Source organism: Oenanthe melanoleuca, chromosome 1 (assembly GCF_029582105.1).
Source record: "Oenanthe melanoleuca isolate GR-GAL-2019-014 chromosome 1, OMel1.0, whole genome shotgun sequence".
In the NCBI taxonomy this organism is placed as follows: Eukaryota; Metazoa; Chordata; class Aves; order Passeriformes; family Muscicapidae; genus Oenanthe; species Oenanthe melanoleuca.
In genome coordinates this window covers 83,177,194-83,198,323 of record NC_079333.1, presented here as the reverse complement: position 1 = coordinate 83,198,323, position 21,130 = coordinate 83,177,194, and the positions used below count along the sequence as shown (strand labels likewise).

Here is a 21,130-nt window from a genome sequence, read left to right as displayed (position 1 = left end):
TTTAGAAAGTGAAGAAGGCAGAGAAACTAACCTAGCATATTTAAACAACCAAGAAATAAAAGCTGCATTTCCCCACCTCCTGAGGAGCCACAGCAAAAGGCTGCTCAGAATGGCACTGTGCTAAGCACTGTGCTGGTCCCAGAGAGCAACACAGCAGCCTTGGGGCTGCTCTAACTTCACCTTGCTGCAAGAAGAGTACCAGAGAGAGCAGAGCCAAGCTCACAGCCTCTGTTTGCCCAGTCAGGGTGAGGTGGTTTGTGCTAGTGCTGTACCACTACCAGATTGACTGGCAGCAGCCTGAATGAAGATCTACAGCAGTCTTATTAAACCACTGAGTCACAACTGCCACTTGCATTGTCCATTCTCAGCATGCTTTAGTAGAGAAATGAAGGCAAAATAAAAGCGGTGCTGTATGAAAAAAATATGTAGTGCCTTTATTAAATTTTAAGATGGACTCTTCCTCAAAATGCCTTTACATAACACACATGAAAACTTCAGCATCATTTGTATAAACACATCAAAAGGAACAAATATTTTTTTAAACATATTTTGGCTCAGTAAAATAACCTTTCATTCCTAAAGTTAGGGATAACAAGTAGCAGTTCTCCTTTCAATCTGTTCCAGTCAGCAGAAGTAATTAGGAGGATTGAGGTCGCTGGAACTCTGTTGGCTGGCCTGCATACTGTGAGCTGTCAAGGTGAGAGCACAAAGTCAGTGTTACACCCTACTTCCCAGAGTACAAATACCATAATGCCAGTCTGATATTCACACTTGATACAGGGATCTTCCTAAAGAAGAGTTTTGTGACCAAACCATACAGCTTCTGTTCCGTTTGATTAGTCTATTAATGTGAAGTGTAACAATTAGCCTTGTTCAGATGTTTTCAGTAATTTCAGATGGATCTCAAGGCTCTTTGAGCCTACCAATAGACTGCCACTGAACACACACCATACTGAAAGGCAGACTGCATGAGCAGCTAAGTAAATGTGGCACTTCATGACTAGGACTGATCCTCTCCTGAAACTTCTCCTGTGACTAAAACACAGAATTAAAAAAGACTATAAGTACCTGCATAGGTCTGTACATACATGACACTCATCAATAAAACATTTCAGTACCATAACAGTTTGAGTTAGTCTGACATTTCAAATGCACTTTTCCCCCTTCCTCTTGAAATGAAGATATTCCATTCTGGACAAACACATACATAACTCACAAAGCTCAGAAGGCACTGTCTCTCAAAAGCACTGTTTCAAGTTTACAGCACACACTGAGGAAACCAAAGTAATTTAGGTGGGAGAAGAACTTCCACTGTTTTTGTCACTTACCAGCCAGAACAGCTTTGTTTGGTTGAGTATGGAGGCATAAGAAAATTGCTTGAGCCATGAAAAAAGAGAAGCCAACACTGGAATATGTAAATGAATAGATGAATTCTGAAGGTTGCAGAACATGATTTTTTTCAGATAAACAAGCGGAGATACCAGAGAGAAATATTCTGCCTAATACTGTATTAGCAACAGCCTTCAAGTAGAGATTGGAAAGTGATGGGAGTTAGACACAAAAGCAAGTTGCTTGTTTCAAGATAAAGGAGCTGCAAGAGAAAATATAGGTTGGAGTTTGAATGGGAGGAGAGCAAAAGGTGCTGCAAGAAAGAAGCTGATAGGACACAGAAATTCAGAGCTGCATGCATTAACAGTCAATTCCTGAGGCTTCCCTATACAATAAGATATCACAACCTAAAAGCATAATTTTCAAGAATAGACTGAAATTACATGGGCAATTTGGCTCTCATCTCCTGTTTCTATAAAATTAATAGCTATAAACATAGCATTACAAAGGTCTGATTAAAATTTTTTAATCAATCAAATCAATTATCTGCCCCCAAACTGCAAACTGCATCGTTGCCTAAAAGTCAAACGTAACTTTAGAGTGAAGACTTGGAGCACACAAAATGCTATTAAAAATATTTTAAAATGAAAGAGAAAGGATTCAACATTTTACACAACTTCCTTTCCCTTTTGTTTGGAAAGCTGTGACTGCAGCCTCCAGCACAGTCATCTAAGATTCCTTACATATCAGAGCAGAGGCAAAGGAGAAAAGCAAGCAGCTGCAGAGGGTAACACAGGGCATTTCTCTCTCTGCCCCTTGACATGTCCTTAAGGGAAGGTGGATGAAGTCAATCATCCTGTACCCTCCATGACAGACTCTGTGTCATTAGCCAATTGTTCCACTTGGGTAAATAAATATATTAAACCACTTAACTGGAAAGAAAAGTTCTCTGGAGATTAATTTTTTTCCTCAATACAGATTACAAAGGTATTTTTACAACATCTGCATGTGACAAGTGACTAAAAATGGCATTGATCTTTCAAATGTAAAAAAGATCAGGGAAGAGTATTTAAGGCTCAACATGAACAAAAGATTCAACAGCACTTTTGGAGGGCTAGGATTATTTCTTACCTTTTCTCCTGGATGATAACACACTGATGAAATAACACAGGGGGATTTATCTTTCCTCAAACTGAACAAGGCAAATAACAAACTTGTAACAAAGAAAAGGTTTGTGCCATTTCATTAAAAAAGAAACTAACATTTACTGGCAGCAGCCATTACGTAGTATCATAACCATAATTAGTGTAATTCCCTTCATATTGAAACTTTAATCGCAGAAAAAAAAAATTTCTTCAATGGTTTCAATTTTTTGACAGTTTTTTGTCTTCTCATTTTTAATACAAGGGAATTTCACAGAATCATTCTTGGAAAGGTACTTGTACACTTCCTACATGTGCTACTGATGATATTTCAAAGTGTTCTGTTGCTCCAGCCAGAAGCAGAAAAAGATTCACATCTGTAGATGAAACTGTAGTACCTTCACTCCAGTAAATATGGATGAGATTGCACAAAACAGATCAATGTGACCTTCAGTCAATCCATCAGCAATTGTGTGAACTGAACCAGTCTTTAAGCGTCATTTCTCATTTGTTATTTAAGGCAAATTCAAGTCTTTTGGTAACAAATGCAATTCTGGTAAAGAGCCACTTTTCCTGGATGGCATCTGGTAGCGCACTTTCTTCCAGAATCTGGTACTTGCTGAGTGGGACCTTTCTGAGAAGTCCCCTTTCCATCGAATAGCCCCATGCTTTTGCTTAATATATCTGATGGATTCTGGCATGGTTGCATAATCTTGTATTTTCTCAAGTTCAATGAGAATTACTTTAATGCCATCTTGGATAAGAGCACTATGCATGGCTAGCTGCTTTTCAGACTCATCTTCCAGAATGGTGTAACAGGAGGGCTCTGGTACTAAAACAATTATCACTCTCCTACTTTGACGGATTTTTTCATCAGCAACGCTGATCACAGCTGTAGAGTAAAAGGTTGTGCAAAATTAAGGTTGTACATTTCTATTTTCTGTTACCAGTATTCTGAAGCTGGTTCATTAACTGTTTGATATTTAAGCCAACACACTTTACATCAAAATAGGGAGAGGATATGAGCATGCAAGCAGTCACCTTGGCTTAGCCAGCCACAGAGATCTGGCCAATGCAACACAATCTGACCCCATCAGATTCTATGTCTATATCCTTTTTTTGCAGAAACAGAGAAGAGCTACCAACTATCAACTTGCTAATGCCATTTTATTACCATTATAGGTACAAATAAAAAAAAAAAAGTTTCAGAACCACAGGATCTTTTTATCTTAAACAGTCTGTTCTGATATGCTCAACTAGTTTTGTTACATGTAAGTGGAAGAGAAAAAAAGATTCCCCCCACCAATGGCATTCCAGTCATTTAACTCACAAACAGTGAAATATGGAAAGTACCACACATTAACTCTATGGCTAAACCCTGAGAACAGACTACTGAATTTTTTAAGCTGGAAAAATTAAGCAGCACTTTAGATTCTACTTCTCAGGGAACTCTTCCTTCTCAAACCTCTACCAAAATCCTTCAACTATTAAAAAAAAATAAAAAAAAATAAAAAAAAAAAAAAAAAAAAATTAAAAAAAAAAAAGGAAAATTTGATGATGAGAGATATTTAGAATCCCATCTGACTGTCTGCCTGTTTCTCAGTTGAATTTGCAGGTCAACAAGAAAACTCAGGTCAAATTTGTCTTCAGCTAACTTACCTTCTCCTGGTAAATCATCTCTCCCAAGGATGAAGAGATTATATCCACACTGTCTTTCTAAGACCTCTGGCAGTATCTTCAGAGCAAAAATATCTGATGAATACAAGCAGCTTTCTCTGTTCTTTGGATACAGAACATAAGCATCATAGATCTTCTCATCTGAAACTAAGGAGTGAACAACAGAATTTCTGTGAAATTGAATTCTAAAGATACAAGAGCAAGCAAGCAAACAAACAAAAACTCTAAACTCTGGGGGGATTTTCCCTTACTTGAATCATTGTTTTAGGTCCTAATCCTGATATATTAGCTAAGCATGAATGATTGATTATACAAAGCCTGAAATATTTGTAGGATCAGGCCTTCTAGAATTCAGGATGCTGAATCTGAATAGACAAAAGAGACCTGCAAAATGAAGTTGTAACTTTCTCTTTTGAACACTAAATAAAAATTGTCATCACTGAATTATCTGAAAAATAGTGGACCCAGTGGTACAACTGATACTTAAAATTACAGTTGCCATATAACTCATGGGTCATGTTGTAACCTGGAGTTTCAAACCACAGCAACCACTTAGACAAAGTCAGTCAAATTTCAAGATCCAAATTGTTTTAGATATTTTGGATCAAACTTTTCAGAAAGATGTAATTTAAAAGACCTCCAAGAAAATCTAAGAGAATATCAATATCTCTGGAAGATACATGGCTAGAGAAACAGAAAGTATCTCCTCTCAAATGTTTGGAAATTACCCATACTTCAGCATACTCTCATAGACAACATCCCTATCAAATTCTTTTTTTAAATGCCATGAAAGCAAAATTTCCAGAAAGTAAAATAATCAAACTTTAAATAGAAAACAAAAGACAGTTATATTTTTCCTGTTTCATCTATGGAAAATAAAAAACACTTAACAATTCTAATGTATTATTGCTTTCTGTAACAACAGCAATTAAAAGTAATCGGAAAAACTGCTGTCAGAACAGTATTCAAACCACTGGGGTGGATCTTCAGGAAAAGCAATGATAGTTCTGGATTCCTGGAAAGTTGCTGATTTTTTCCCCTTTAGATGCTTTTGTCATCTGAATTAATTCTAAACATCCTAAAAGTAGTATTATCCGTTTCAGAAACCCCAAGGAAGACCAATCATGATCCATGAGAGTAATAAACTGCTTTGCAAGTAAAGGTGGAAGCTCAAAACAACACCCAACACTGTTACATAAATATACCTTTTTTCCCCAGGAAAGGATGGCAGGAGTCCCGATACCAAAGCACAATATCAATTTTGAAGATCTTGTAGATAAAGAGAGTAAAAAATACTAAAAATACCAAGGAAACTCCTCCTCCAATTAAGTATCCCTGGATGTTTCGAGCTGCAGCAACATAGAATAAGAAAGAAAACAAATTAAGTACAACTATAAACTAAAATCAGGGAAAGACAAGAATTGTTCTAAATAGTTTAAGCATTAAAATATTTTTTGTTTTAAAAGGAGTGAAAGAACAGGACAAAATGTTTAATGTATGCTTTCTGCCATTACTGTTATCTGACAAGTCTACTTTTATCTTTCAGAGAAAAAATACAATATGGTAAATGAGGCTACTCTTCAGCTGAAACACCAAAATAAAATATTGACATATAACCCAGCAGAGCAGTAGAGTGAAAATTCTTGTACAATCAGTCAGAAAGCAAGGAAGTCAAAGGTGGGGAGGTGATTTCCCGACCTGCTAATCTCCCCAGACCAACCAGCTTTCCATTGTCTCTGCCCCTTCAATGACCTGTCAATGAACCTACTCATTTACTGTCCTTAAAACGAACACCCTCCACAAACTGCACTTTTTAGTCAATGAATTAAACAACTTCTGAGGGTAAATCCTACCCTGATAATCTTACAAAGAAATTATAGTCATGTAGCAAGTTAGAGCTCATATCCACTTTCAGTCCTAAAATACCGACTGATAGAAGACAAAGAAAATTAAAAGTGCGTTTTTCTTTCATTTTGCAAAGAATGTGACAAATTCACAAAGAAAGGTACTGAGATGCACTGCCCATTTTGTATAAAAGTTCCTCACACAGCTTTAACTCTAAGTAGGGCATTGTAAAACTAAACTGAGAAGTAAGTCAATGATCACCATTTTATCAAGAAGAGATCTCTTACCTGGGTATTCCAATTTGATGTAGGCTGTAAATTGTTGAGAACCATATATGAAGTGGCAGAAGAATTTATAAGCATAGTCCTTTACTTTCACTTTTGAAATGTTAAATTTTGTTCCAGATACAGCAAGTCCATGAGGCAACCCCTCTCTGTCATTAACAAAAGGTAAAAGCGAAACATCTGTACATATCTGAATATCCATGCTGAATATAAGACAGATTCATCTATTCACAAATACAAAATCTCTATAAACTTAAGCTAGTGAAGTACCGTAAATATACCCCTCTAACTAAAAATTTCATTAACTAAAAACATACTGGGCTTAGTTGTTTTAGGGTTTTTTTGGGTTGGGTTTGTTGGGTTTTTTCCCCAGAGCTGGAAAGAGAGCACCATTAGCAGTTTTGCAGGTGACACAAAATTCAAAGGGATGTCTGTTACAACAGCCAGCATCCATAGGAACCTTGACAGGATGGACAAATGAAAAAAAACACCTCATGAAGTTCAAAGCAAAATGCAAATCCTGCATATGAGGAGGAATAACCAGATCCCAGGCATCCTGGACTGCATTAGGAAATACACTGCCAGCAGGTAAGGGAAGTGATCCTTCACCTTTGCTCAGCACTGGTGAGGTCCCACCTGGAGTAGTGAGGCCAGCTTTGGGCTGCCTAATACAAGAGATGGATGAATTTGCTGGAGCAAGTTGTGTGCAGTGGTGTGACACATAAGGAATTGGAGCATCCATCATACAGGAGAGCAGGGACTGCTCAGCCTGGAGAAGAGAAGGCTCAGGGGCAGGGGATGGATCTCAGCAATTGCACACAGCAATGTGCACAAATAGCTGATAGGAAGAAGGAGTGGAGAAGAGTGAGCCAGGCTCCTTTCAGTAGTGCCCACCGACTGGACAAGAGGCTATTAACACAAATTGAATCACTTTCCCATCTGAAATTCCACCTGAACACTTTTTTACTTCACAGAAGTCAAACACTGGAACCTAAATGTCCTGCAACAAGCATTTCTGCCTTGTGTTCTTGAGGATTAGCAGCTGTGTCTGTACTTTAAAAAGGACCATTTTCACAAGTAAAAATAAGTTGGGTGACTTTTTATTTTGGAACAATCTATCTTTCCCATATTAATGATAGAGGACAGGCTTTAATGTACTAGTAAAAAAAGAAATCATGTAAGAAAAAATGTATAAGCAAGCATTACAAAACTGTATTTTCAAAATAGCATTATAAAAATCTACATGATTGCTTCGTTCCATTTGTATCAGACACAGTATTTATAATAAAATGTTATTCTTTTAAAACCAAGTAATAAGAATTACTTCAGATTACTTCACCTACAAATTCAATTATAAGGATACTTACTCATAAAACTGTTCCCTGTAGGTTTTATCAAAGATATCAACATCCTCATCATTAACTTGCCAGAATGGAATTAAGCCATTTATGCCACTTGATACGTTACATTCCATAAGTATATGAGAGCCTACAAAAAAAAAGTAAACACAGCAACTGAATGTCTTGTAATAGGAGCAGAATTAAGTAATAGGGGAACAGCTGGGAAAAGAAGGGATATAAAAGAAATCTCCTTACCTTTTGAAAAGCAAAGTCCTTAAAACTCAATTTGTATTCCAAATTTGAGTGTCTACGATCTGGATATAAATTCCACCCTAAATGTAGTTGTCTAAATGTTCACACCTACATACAAGCTAGGTGTCTAAGCTAGTAACAGAGTTCATCTCTGCTGAAGACCACATACATTAAAGTAGATACCTTAACTGAAGACTCTCAGACTCCACTGAAAGTTCTCCAGAGCTCAAATCAGTTGCATGTACACCTATGGTGACACCCGAGATGCTCTCCCACATCCAATGTATCCATATGGAGTTGTCAGACAGGACTCCAGATCTTCAAGAATACCACACTGCTAGATAGCCAGACCACCCAAAACAGCACTCAATGTGTAGGCAACTGAATTGAGTCCCTGTTGATACTGGCCTGAGTTAAGGACCTCTGATCATGTGCACATACCCATGTGCAGACAACTACATCTGGGAGCTGAATCTCATTCTTAGTGACCATGCATATCTTTACTCCAAATCAGGCTCTTTTGGCCAACGCTCTCCACTGCGATGGTTTCTGAATATTATCACACTGTATTTCCACAGCAAGCTCACCTGTCACTCAGCTCCTTTGCGACCAAGAGTCCAGATCTTACAGAACACCTCAGTATTAAGCAAGCCAATTTGAAAAATATATTTATTGCCAATGTACCTCAGCAAGCTCCATGTACAGGAAGGTAAGCAGCTTTCTTGGATTCCTTTCCTTCTGAATTTTACCCATGGAAGTTAGGATTTGATAGGAGAAGGGCTCTCTCAGCTGGCCTATGTAAAGATCTTAGTCTTTCATTTCCTAGGACCACATCAGATCTAGATGCTTCCACCAAGGGATGGTCTCTAACAAAAGTATGGAATAAACCTTTAGCTCACATGGAAAGCAGTTACTTGAACAAGAGTTCGCACAGAAATCAGAGATGCTCCCCGATCTCTCCCCTCACATCCTTCCACCACAACAATTAATTTTTGTAAGATGTGGTTTAGTGCGTTGTCCAATTATTAAAAAAAAAAAAAAAAAACCAATCCAAAACCCCTCAAGTGTTCCATGCCCTCCATGTCCACACATTCATGAATGCACTGTTAAGCTTCTACACCACCTTCTCCTGCCAATTCTCATTCAAAAATCATACAGGTGCTTCCACACAGGTGCTTATGCAGCTGCTTAGATTCTGGCCCACAGCCAGGAAGGTAGTAGGAAGATTTATTTTTTTCCTCCAGTACCCCATTGAAGGTACTGGACAGAGAGTATTGAATATTTGAATGGCAATATCATTTTAAAAGAAACAAAAACAAATTTGACCAAATTCCTTTAAAAAGTGTCCCCCCCCATGTGCCCCTGTAATAGGGAATAATCTGTAGATCTCAGTAGTCACAATAAACCAAATTTGTGGCTGGAGTCTCCTTTTAGTCTCACCTGTGGCTATTACCCTAATGTCTGTAAGGCAAGCAAGGTTTGCTCATCCTAGGTGGTCCAAAGCATCCAACAATACACCAGCACAACTTTTAATTAATGCTAGGTCCAAGCCGTAACAAATGTGGACCAAATTCTACAATAAGGAATCTAAACAAGTTGGCCCATAACATGAATTAAATGAGAAGTCATAACTACCAGTCAAAACTGGGAATGAGACTTACATGATACTTTAATGGGTGGGAGATACAGTACAGGGAAGCCCAACTGTAACATTACTTCATTTCTTCCATAGTTACAATTACAAAGAAAAAGGCAAGTTTTCACACAAAGGTTAGGGTTATGTGAGGTAAAATAATTACTATGGAAAGTCTCCCTGCTTTAATCCAAGATCTATTAAATTTCCTTAATTGTGGAAGAACCAAAAGTTTTTCAGGCAGGTATTGTTGGTAATGAAGACAGAGAAGTTGTAATTACTAGAAAAGTAATACCAGCACCAGAGGGTGCTGAGTGATTCTAGACTATTTCTACAGAACTAAATAACTGAAGACCACAGGACCATAAGCCTTTAAAATAATACTTTTTGTATCAGATCCTGAATATTCTCACTGTTTAAAACAAAGCCTTCTGAACTCTGGAGAAACAAAATTTCTATTAAAGCTCATTGGCAATTCTGGTCAAAATCTACTCACCAGTGTTTCAGTGGTGTCCAGTTTAATACCATATATTGAAAGTTAGAATTTGGGACAGACAAAAATTTCTTACATAATACAAAAAACATAAAGCTTTAGTGGAGAAGAAAACACCTGTTACACACAGTATTTACAAGCCTACTGTCAGAAAAAGCAGCAGCAAAAGAAGCTGTGTTATGTGGATTCCATCAGGGTGAGCACATAAAAATAATCCACAATGCTCTGGCCTGACCTCCCATGTGGTGTCAGAGTCCAAATGCAACCTTTGCTCAGAGTTTCTCTAATGATCTAATTCCTCAGAAGATTACAAAACTGTTTCCTGTACTAGGAAAGTCTAGTAAATAGCCAATCACACTTCTCCAAAATCAGTTAATGCCTTTTTAAAACCAAATATTTTGTTTGAAACCGCCCCCTTTGGTAGAAAATGATTTAAAAAAATACAGTTCAAGCAGCTCCAATCTCATTCTTCTGGACTTTGACAGTGGAATACAACTCTGCCCAATATGTGGTACACTTTAAACATGTGTAACTTTGCTTAGGAAAAGACTGCATTACCATATCCTTGGCACAGAGAATGACAGAATAACTGAGGTTAAAAGAGAGGTCTTCAATCCAACTTCCTGCTCAAAGTATGGCCTGATTCTGAGGTCAGACCAGGCTGCTCAGAGATTTATTCAGTCAGGTTCTAAAACCTCTAAAGACAGACAGCACAACTTTTCTGGGCATCCTGCTGCACTGCCCAACTGTCCTCCCTGTGACAAAGTTATTCTTTCTACCCAGAATCTCTTATTTAAGAAATTTCCAAGATAAACAGTACCTGAGGTATGCATCAACTAGTAGCTGTTTCACAAAAGATCAGTATTGAAAATCTGAATTACCCTAAAACAAGGAATAAATCCAGGCCACAGAGAGGGAAGGGAGACAGGAAACATACAGGAAGAGAAAGAGCTGCTGAATGGGCAACTGCTAACTATCCTAACGTGCTATGTGTACATAAACCATATTTCCACAGATACTGAGGATACATCACGATACAAACACCAAGAAGCGTAAAAAGGACAGATGGCAATAATAGAAAATAAAGAAATAAATAAGTAACAAGTAAATAGATGCATCCCACACAACACTGCTGGTCAAGAGACTCCAATCTTAAGCACAGTTACTTCCCCCTACAAATTACTTGTGGGAATCATGTTCTATTATCTACCCTCTTTCTTCCAGATATTCTCAATCCACATGCTTATCTCCCAGTCTTGCTGAAGTCTGTGGAACTGTTCACATACCATTTCACAATGACTAGGAGTTTATTTGTTTCACTTAAAGTTAATGATCTCTTAAATAGTCAGTACTTACCGAGTTCTACTTCAATTGTATTGTTCCTTGGATAAATAAACTCTGGTTGCATCTGCAGTGGTTTCTCTAAAGGAAACAAAGAAAAATAAAAGCTTCAGGCAGGGAAAGATCCACAACTTGGCTGGACTGACAATAGTTTTGGTTTTACAGTGGGTTTGATTTTATTGTTCGGAATTACTGTAGTGCCATAATTACTACAAGTTTCAAATTTACAACAGAAATGTCTCATAAGGTATTTACTCTCTCCATGTTATTCTATTTTAGCTCCCAAGTTAACAAAGAAAAAAATACCTTTAAAATGCTTTAAAAAAATCTCAAATTTACTGGCAGCAGATATCAAACTGACACAAAATCAGAAAACAAAGACAAAACCAAAAAACAGTTAACTTTTCCAGAGATGGGTAAGGAAGAGAAAAGTAGTTGTATCCTCCTAGATAAGGTGAATATTTTTTTAAGTAAAAGTTTAAACAAAGACCGACTTAAACTGGGCTGGAATTATATCATTCTGCATGATGTATAGATTGGTTGCCAACAACCTACTGCTCTTACATGATCTATATAAAGTCAAAATTTTGGTTTAACCTAAAAAGATGGACCTGCTGTCTCCAGCCAACTATTCTGATATGACTATTATCATGTTACTAGTCAGGTCACCAGCAACACTGCCCACAAAGACATAATCACAATAGTTAGAGCAATAAATGACAATACCAGCAGAGTGAGACAGCAGAAAAGCACAACCAAGTGCCAACAGTAAGCTAATCCTTTCCAGAGGAAGATTTATTAACTTCATATTATTTATACAGCTTGTTGCATCTCCTTTCCCATCAACAGAGAAGCAAGTTCACCAACAGGGCTTCAAGCAGGTCACTTGCTGTGACAGTCTCAGAAAAAAAGCTTCTATTTATAAGTTTATTTACTTTAATGGTGCACTATTTGTTTTGGCAAAAGCAATACCTCCACTCCACTGCTTTCTTCTAATTCTCATTCCTAACCCCGCCCTACTCATTTCCTATGACAATTCTTCCTCAAAAGCAATGCTCAATGGCAGCAACAGGCCTCACTGCCTTTCAATTTTATGTTCAGGAATAAATTAAAGAAAACTTCCACCTCTAATTTCACAGAGCTGAAAAGCAACATGCCAAATATCTTATGCATGCATACAAATATTTAAAGCAGAGTCACAAAGAGAATAACCTCATGCACTCACCTTTAACCTCTAGACTTATGGTTCTTGAAACATTGTATTGTTTTCCCATATATGTGTATACCATATGGCAGGTGTAGTTTCCTCTGTCTTGCACAGTCACATTACGAATCAAGACAGCATTTTCACCCTCTGCCAAAAGAAGCCGCTTGTCTTCAAGAAATCCAGGTTTACACTCCTAAACACACCAAAGGTACATGTGACTTAAAGGGAACTAAAACAATCTGACAAATCAGTTACTGTACTCTACTGAAGATTAAAGTATTTGGCAAACAGTGACTTCTTTGAAAGCCGTGACATAGATTCTTTTCCAAGCACCACTACAGTCTAAAATAATCTGATATCTTGCTCCATTTGTACTTCTTTTAAAAAAAAATCACTGCAGCTAACCTTTTATGTTTTCAAACACTGTACTTTAGTTTACAGCCTTCATTAATAGCTTGACAGTTTTCTATCTCAGGTGTAGTTGAAGTTATTACACATGCAGCAGAGTTTATGAGAATACATGCCTGCACCCCTACTTCTCTGTGATGAAAGAACTGCTGTAGTAGTGCCTTGTGCTGTTTGGGTGTATCCCCAATTCTGTGGCAATGCACATTCAGGGCAAAAAACTTCCTTCTCTTCCTTGACCTACAAGCAGTGGAGAATCTCTTCACCTCAAAAGATGTATAGGTGCTGCACCGAGGTTATCTAACATGTACAGGCCCATGTATGTACCTGTTTTATTACCAGCATCAGGATAGGGAGTTGAACTGTTTAGAATTTTACCTTACCACAGATAAAATACAGGTTTTCAAGCTTGCACAGTCTACAGAGCATTTTCATAGAACCAAAGCAAGCAGCATAAGAATACCACAGCATGGTCAACAGTGCCCAATATTCTGACAAACGGAAAAAATTAGGCAAAGCCTTCTATTTACAGAAACATACAAGTTTTAAAACTTATTATCTACATAAAATAATCAAAGAATAAACCAGAATTTCAGAAATCTTATTCACTCTCATGCTTTACTCAAACTGTAGAGAAAATAAACCTTCCCTTCCAAAAGCTGCTTTTCACAGTTACTTCCTAAGACATTTTAAATAACAGATTTTGTATCTTGTATATATGAAATACATATGTTCAGTACCTTGTACCAATGTACTTCAGGCTGATTATTGTCTTCATCTTTAAATTGTTCTAGATCAGGACATATAATCTTTCCAGTATTTGTGCTCATCACTTTTTGCTCAAATTTCATTTTTCCATTAAAACACAAACTATTATCATTCTTAAAAACTGTTAAGTTTATAGTTTTTTTGTTAGAGTGGTTAAGGCTCCTGTAATTAAAACAGTAAACAAGTCAGGTTATTAACAGTAAGGTTCATTATTTCCAGCAAGTCAGGGAGAGGGACTTCAGCATCTCCACCAGCCTCTCTAACAACCCTGCTATATTCCCTTAATTTGTAAACACTATCCTCAGCCTCTCAGCCCCTGTTCCAGGTGAAGAGATGGGAATAAGCTCTAAGTCTGTGCTGTGAGCAGAAATGGAGTTTCTGGACACATGAGAGGAGATGTCAGGACTTCTCAGAGCTGTAGTTGAGGCTTAAGTGTCTGATGCACAAAATGTTGCTCACAGTTAATATGACTGAACCTTAGCAAGTTTTTTGTTCCACTGATATTATGTAAGCCAAGGATGTGAGCTGCCCACAGGAACACATCTCGTATCTTGAGTAACTAAAACCATGGCAGGAAAGGCTAAATTAAAATTATGCAGCTGTGTAGCTTTGAAAGGATTACACATTATTATATTATTACATTATTCTGACTGCCAATTTGGAACACCTGAAAAGCCTGTAGTGGCTGTTCTCAGTGTGTTGTGGCAACACCATGACGAAAGGAACATTTTATGTATGTCTTCCCAAAATTAATTTCCTGTTCAACCCACAGTGAATTTCAACCATTGTAAAAAAGATTTAGTGCCCTAAGTAGTGAAGTCCAGTGGACTAATATTAGCTATTGATATAGCAAGAACTTTGAAGTACTACAAAAGCTAGATATAGATTCTTTTCAAATAATCTGTTCCTTTTTAGTTCTCTGTGCAGAGATTATTTGAGTAGTACTAGAGACATATTATTTTCAGTTTCTAAAGCTGTCTAGCACACTGCTTTGCTCTTTTAAATGTATTCTCTTTATTGACCAGTAACACATGTTAATATTTTAAAATTAATCATAAAAACTGTTTTCAGCCTTTTAACTTGTAGATTTCTAGTAAGAGTTCCATAAAGCTGCTAAGCTCTCCAGAAAGTCTGTGTGGTGATTAAAATGCAGTTTGCCCCTCTTAGAACCTTCTTACATTTAGCCTTGTCATATGAAGAAGCCAGTGTTCTTCTGTTCTGTCAGTATCAAACAGCAATTTTGGAATTGCCACAACAGGAAAAGCCAAAGAAGTTAAGGCATTTTCCTGTGACCTTTTATTTCATCCAAAACAAACAAAGCAAACAACCACCCCCACAGACCATTTTTAGTATGGTCATGCTTTAAGATAAAGAGAGCCTTTTGTATTAACCACTTGTGCAGTGCTAAATGTGTGGAATAGCAGTGAAACACAGGCATCATGCAGAAACAAAAGCATGGTTGAAACAGTGCTTTCAACTGATCTAAGTATTCCAGTTAAACAAGTTTTGTACACTCAAGTTCCACAAATTAATTATCACACTTGCAAGCACTAGCAATCTACTTGCTTCCTTCCTTACCTTACATTGCATTCATAAAGTCCAGAATCTTCCAGCATTGCAGGAATAAACCAAAGTAAACCTTCTCGCTGGTGGATCCTGGCATCTCTCTCTGTGGTCACTGGTGTAGCACTACCATTTTTATACCATGTCAAATTGTAATCAGAGTGAAGCACTGGCAATGTAATTACTGGGCAAGTAATAGCTATAGGCTCTCCAACAAGCACATAGTAATCACAAATAACACACCCTTCTGCTAAAAAAAAAAAAAAAAAGAAAAAGAAAAAGAAAAATTACTAGTGCTTTTGTGTTCTTTTATGCTTAAGAAGTATTAATACCCATTCCAAGTTACACAGAGTTAGAAAAACTTTCTGTAACAATTTACCATTAAAACATCACAAGGCTATTATTTTTTGTTGTTACTACATTCTGTTTGAGAACATAAACACATATTTGACAAGCTTAAGGCCCAACTTCCCTCTGTTAAACCAGCAACAAGCACATGCAAGTCAAACTGACTCACTGCAAACCAGAGCATAAGAAGATCCATGGGATTCATCAGGCAACTCCAAGCTTCCCAACTTACCTGTTGTGTCCTTGTTATTTAACCATGCTAGTATTTTAGTGAATTGCCAGATTCTCAAAGTAAATACTATCTATGTAAAGCACAATGCAAACAGCAGCAGTGCAGAGCTCGTGACTGTATTCTGCTACTATGACTGGGGGACTAAAAACAAATTAGGAAAAAAAATTTGAAGAGAAAAAGTATTTAGATTAAGAAGTCTTGACTTCAATGTATTATTTCCTTCCTGCATTGGCACCTTTAACCAGAAGGCCCATTATTCAGAACATCATAGAAAAGGCCAATGTAAACATAGTTTTTATAATTATGCCTGTGTAACAAGTCGACAGGACACAATCATGCAGCCTGGCAAGCACTTCTTTCAACATCAGACAAAAAAAATCAGTGAAAAAGGGACAGATATTGAAAAAAGTTATCAAGAGCCCAAATATGCAACCAAAAACTTACTGGAGAATACTACTGTAGCACAAACAGAGCTGACCATTTGGCTATAAAGCAGATTGTAAAACTTTCAAGCTCTTGCATACACTTGTCCACAGAAGCTGTGGATGCCCCATCCCTGGAAGTGTTCAAGGCCAGGAGAATGGGACTTTGAGCAACCTGGTCTAGTGAAAGGTGTCCCTGCTCATGGCAGGGGGGTTGGACTGGTGACTGATGATCTTTAAGGACCTTTCCAATGCAAACCATTCTATGATTTTATATCCAACACTGAATTTTTATGAAACAGCAAAACATCTGGTTGAACAGATTTTACAAATCTTGCTGAATGGCTGTACAAATACAAAGTTAATACATTCCATTTCAAAATAAATAAAATTTTCACTAATCTTTCTAATATCACTACCTTCCCATTTAAAGATTTCCAAATAGGTCTCCATATAGGTCAATCTAATTCAGAGACATTAATATTAGACTGCTTATGCCAAGAGTAGCAAGACAAGCATGATTAACTTATGTAGTTCCAAACTTTACTGAAATACTAGACCTATCATTAAAAATATTACTAATTTAATTGTTAAGTAAACTCAGCCCTACTCCTTTCAGGACTAGACATCCAGAATGTCTCATAAAAAAGGAACTCTCTAGCTAACCTTAAGTCAAGGATTTCTTCCTAAGAAAACATGGAGAGGCTAATCTAAGCCTCAGAGACCTAAGTTTATGTGCCTAGATTTTAAAAAAATTATCTCCATTTGTCCATGGCATCCCTAGTGCAATTTGAATCCAGCTGAGGCATTCAGCTATCATCAATATGCAAAGCAAAAACAAACCTCAAACTCACTACTTGTTCTCATAACTTTCCTACTAAATACACACAATTCATCTCTTTCAGATTTTCTTTTTAAATGGTCATTTCAACAAAGTATTTAACCTACCAGCACTGAAGAGAGGTATCACTACAATGATATGACCAATGAGCAAAAACATAGATGGCATATTTTGCTGCAAACCAGAAGTTTTTTCCATTGGCGTAGCAAGACTTTTCAAGCTGCACTGCCCTCTGCACCCTGCATTTCTCCTTAAGAAAAAAAAAAAAAGTCAGAAGAAGCATTAGTCATCTTGGGGAGGGAAAACATGGATTTGGCAATTTAGCCCCAGCCATTGAAGATTTCAACTATAGGCCTACAACTTGGCCTTCACAAACAGCTGCCCAGTTTTCAGTTTTCAACTAGAACTTTTCCTGGAACTAGAGCTACCCTAATGGAATAACTCTTGCATAAGTGTAATATTCTTTTACCAGCATAGTTAAACAAAAAAAAAAAAAAAACAAACAACCAAAAATAAAAACAAACCTGCAGTCCTTATGCACAATCAAATAATGCTAGCATAGTGTTTTAAGCTATACTGCACATTTTAAAAACCAAGTTTGATTGAGTTACTCTTCTTTCCAAATGCTTACAAGACATATCATGGGGATGTACAAGGTTTCCTTCTTTGAACTGTTCTTATACATCTTTTCAAACTTGCAGTTCTTGGCAGAAGGGCAAGCATACTGTAACTCCAGTGTCATCTGCCACTTAAAATTGGCATCTAAAGTCAAATGTCTGTGGAAACCACAGCTAATAAGAATTGCTGCGGTCAGACACACAAAAAAAAAAGTGTCCAAGAATTTTAGTTTCAATTCACACCTCAGGTCTTTCTTTTCAGTTTTCTCCAATAAAGACATGACTGAACACACACCCACTGCCCTCAAGGCCCACAAGTGGCTTCTATGAAACTCTAACCAACTCCTGCTTCCCTCTCAGATGCACCAGCATTCTTTTGGTAAGGTGTCATCAGAGATCTCCCCAAGCTTTCTACTGTCAACCAGCTGGCAAACAATTAAATCCCTCCCCTTCTGACAGCTCTCTGTAGGCTAAGATCTGCATTCAGTGGCCTTACCTTTCCTCAGCTTTTGATTATTTTGCACGCTGCTGCCTCTCACTCTAAAGCAAGCTGGTTTCACATGTAGCAGTCCATTGCAAAACATTTATTGCACAGGTCCTAGTTAATATTTGCCTTCTACTCAGCTACAGATGGCAGGAAGAAGATAAGGCATTCCATGAAAAAGAAAGCCGTGACTTACTTTTATATCCAATGTAATTCACTTCAGTCTTAAATAAACCACAGCAGTTCCTTCTTTTGAAACACTTCATATGCAGAAGTGCCCAGGGTATTAGGGACGGTCACACAGTGCAGAGCTCAACAATTTAATGTAACAGTCTCCAGGTAAATAGTTCTTTTGGACAGTTTATCTGACGAAACCTTCATACCACAGTCCTTATTTAGTTGCCTTATACGTGCTTTTCCTGTAACTGGCCAATGAGCAGGTCATCATTTTTGAAGTTTCAATTTACCTGTAATAAGCAGAGAAAAGGAAAAAAAGATTTTAGAAAACATATCATTTGGACAGCAGCATACACATACAAAACTAAATTTTCTATGTGTAAATTTTCTGCAGACATCCTAAATGTAAAAGGATGAGCATCCCCCTGTACATTAGAGAGATGATTTAAAAGAGCAACAAAACATGCAGTAGACACTGAACAAGAATTCTAGCAAATATCTTGGGGAAAAGAAGTTTCTATCAAAAACAGCACGTTACACATGTGTCAAATAACTTTGCAAGACAGGTTAAACGACTAAAAGGAAACAAATACTTAAATTTAGGACAAGATAAGAATTAGTATTATAAGGGTATTCTGATATTGACACAAAGACCACAAACTTTAGCCATTACGTCTCCTTTCCAGACAATCTTGCAAGCTGCAGAACTACAGAAAAATTGTATCTTTAAGACAAACCCATTATCCAGGGCATATTGCTGAAGCTACATGAAAATGCAGTCAAAGAGTATTACCAAAGAAGCCTGTAACAGCCAGGTCTTCATGAGGTAAATTCCAGCTCAACTTTGAGACAGTGCTAACCGTACTAAATCCAAACTTGAAGAAAGTGTACTTCTTCAAGTTCAGGTAACTGCCCCAACTTTTACCAAAGAACAGCTGGAAGGAAACAAAAACAGCACCTGTAGCTGTACATAACTGGCCACCATTGGTTGGCTCTACAACAGTGAAGTGCTACCTATTCATTCTGTTCTACATCAAACTGAAGATGAGTGTACCCAGAGACCACAGAGAAAAGAGCAGCCTTATCAATATTCCAAAAAATTTAAAACAGTACCTTCTTTCATTATCAGGTGGAAGGAGTTCGTTCCCCAGTCCATGCTTTGAATATTTTTCTAGGTCATTTTAACTCCTGATATCTGTCAATATGAAGTAATAAGAACTTTAATGTAGCACATTTTTAATTTAAATCTAAATTAAGCTATTAAGTTTCCAGTATCATTTCCAGTATCATTCTCTATATTTATCAAAAACAATGATGTAAAGTGTTTAAAAAATAATGTCTTAATCTCAGGAGGAGAGAGGAAACCAGTAATACCAAAAAGAGTAATAGGTGTTTCTCATTTCTCACAAAATAGGTAATTTAAAATATCTGAATTAAGGATTCTGCATTCTAAAACTTTTGTGCAAGAATTCTTAGCCTGTTTTTAAAGATCTAAACATGTCCAAATGGTCCAAGTCAAATAAGTGCACAGTTCTGAATTCCTGAAGAATTTGCAGTTTGCTCGAGTCCCTGAACAAAACACTATAAACCAAGAGCTGCTGCTGGAAGCACTCCAGAGGCTTGATTCAGCCCGGTAATTTCTAGTGGATCTCTCCCACCAAGCTGTGGCTCCCCAGGCTGCTGCCAAGCACCACCAAGGCTGAGACCAGCACAGGTCTGGGACTGTCAGCGCAGCAGCTCCCTCCTGGCCTTGATACAGGCATCTCTTTCACCCAAAATCTCGCTCTTGTCACACAAGCAGTTAATAGAGCCCCTGCCTGACCACTGTTATGCAATAAATAAACAGAGAAATAGTTTTTGTAGTGTTTTAGCAGGTCAAGAAGATTTACGCGAAGCATTATCCCGCTTCCTCTTACAAGTACTTTAAAAAATGTGGCAGCGTTAGCACTTCCACAGCTTCATTTGTCCATCGTACTTCCTACCTGCGCTTGTACAATGCGATACACAACGAGGAAGCGGACACAAAAGCAAAATTAAAATTTCCTTCCACGAAAGCTATTTGGGGCCATAAATGCTGAGAAACCAGCAGCCAACACAGCCCGCAGAAACATACACGCCCTTAAAACACAGTTGAAAGCAACAAACCCAGGGGTTCGGTGCTGGTTTTCTGGTCAGCACCGCGGCCTCACCTGGCCTCGCTCCAGGGCACCGACCGCCCCGGGGCGCCGGCCCCGCCAGCCGCGAAGGCAAAGGGCCCGGCGGGCTGGAGACAGGCGGGGAGGAGAAACCCGGCCGCCACACCTGCCTCCTCAGCCCAGCCTCCTCCCCTCTGCTGCCCGGCACGCAGGCGGCACGGAAAGCCCAGCCGAGCCGAGCCGAGCCGAGCCGAGCCTAGGCACTAAGTGAAGCACCGTCTCCACAGCGCCCACCGCCCGTCCTCACCTCCTGGCGCTCCCCGCCGGCTGCCCCGGCCCACTCCACGTAGCGGGGCGAGCGGCCAGCACGCCCCGCCTCGCCCGGCCGCCCCCGACCCGTCCCGGACCGCCCCCGGACTGATCCCGGACCGCCCCTGGACCGCCCCAGGAGTGATCCCGGACCGTCCCGGACCGCCCCCAGACCGGCCCCAGACCGCCCCCGGACTGATCCCGGACCGCCCCCGGACCGCCCCGGCCGGGCTCGGCGGGCAGGGTCCGGCGCGGAGAATGGCAGCTGGGAGCTCGGCAGCCCTGC

The 21,130-nt window shown here is 38.6% G+C and overlaps 1 protein-coding gene across 10 annotated transcripts; it reads right to left on the bottom strand.

Annotated features, from left to right (window-relative positions):
* Positions 1-409: 409 nt before the first annotated feature.
* LOC130249342 (interleukin-1 receptor type 1-like) lies at positions 410-20,925 on the bottom strand. 10 transcript variants are annotated; one of them, XM_056484057.1, is made up of 15 exons: positions 20,590-20,815; positions 19,514-19,595; positions 18,420-18,690; positions 17,230-17,372; positions 15,295-15,529; positions 13,689-13,878; positions 12,562-12,736; positions 11,352-11,417; positions 7,645-7,765; positions 6,281-6,426; positions 5,354-5,497; positions 4,131-4,295; positions 2,461-3,363; positions 1,329-1,591; positions 410-689 (listed from the first exon to the last, which is right to left on the bottom strand). In XM_056484057.1, the coding sequence occupies exons 4-13, from the start codon at positions 17,318-17,320 to the stop codon at positions 2,987-2,989; spliced, it is 1,710 nt and encodes a 569-aa protein (XP_056340032.1). In that variant the 5' UTR covers positions 17,321-17,372; positions 18,420-18,690; positions 19,514-19,595; positions 20,590-20,815; the 3' UTR covers positions 410-689; positions 1,329-1,591; positions 2,461-2,986. The 10 variants fall into 10 exon arrangements, with proteins under 10 accessions (XP_056340032.1, XP_056340067.1, XP_056340003.1 ...); XM_056484092.1 differs by lacking the exons at positions 1,329-1,591; positions 20,590-20,815 and adding an exon at positions 20,843-20,925 and having other exon boundaries at positions 15,295-15,526; positions 18,236-18,690; XM_056484028.1 differs by lacking the exons at positions 1,329-1,591; positions 20,590-20,815 and adding an exon at positions 20,843-20,925.
* Positions 20,926-21,130: the final 205 nt, after the last annotated feature.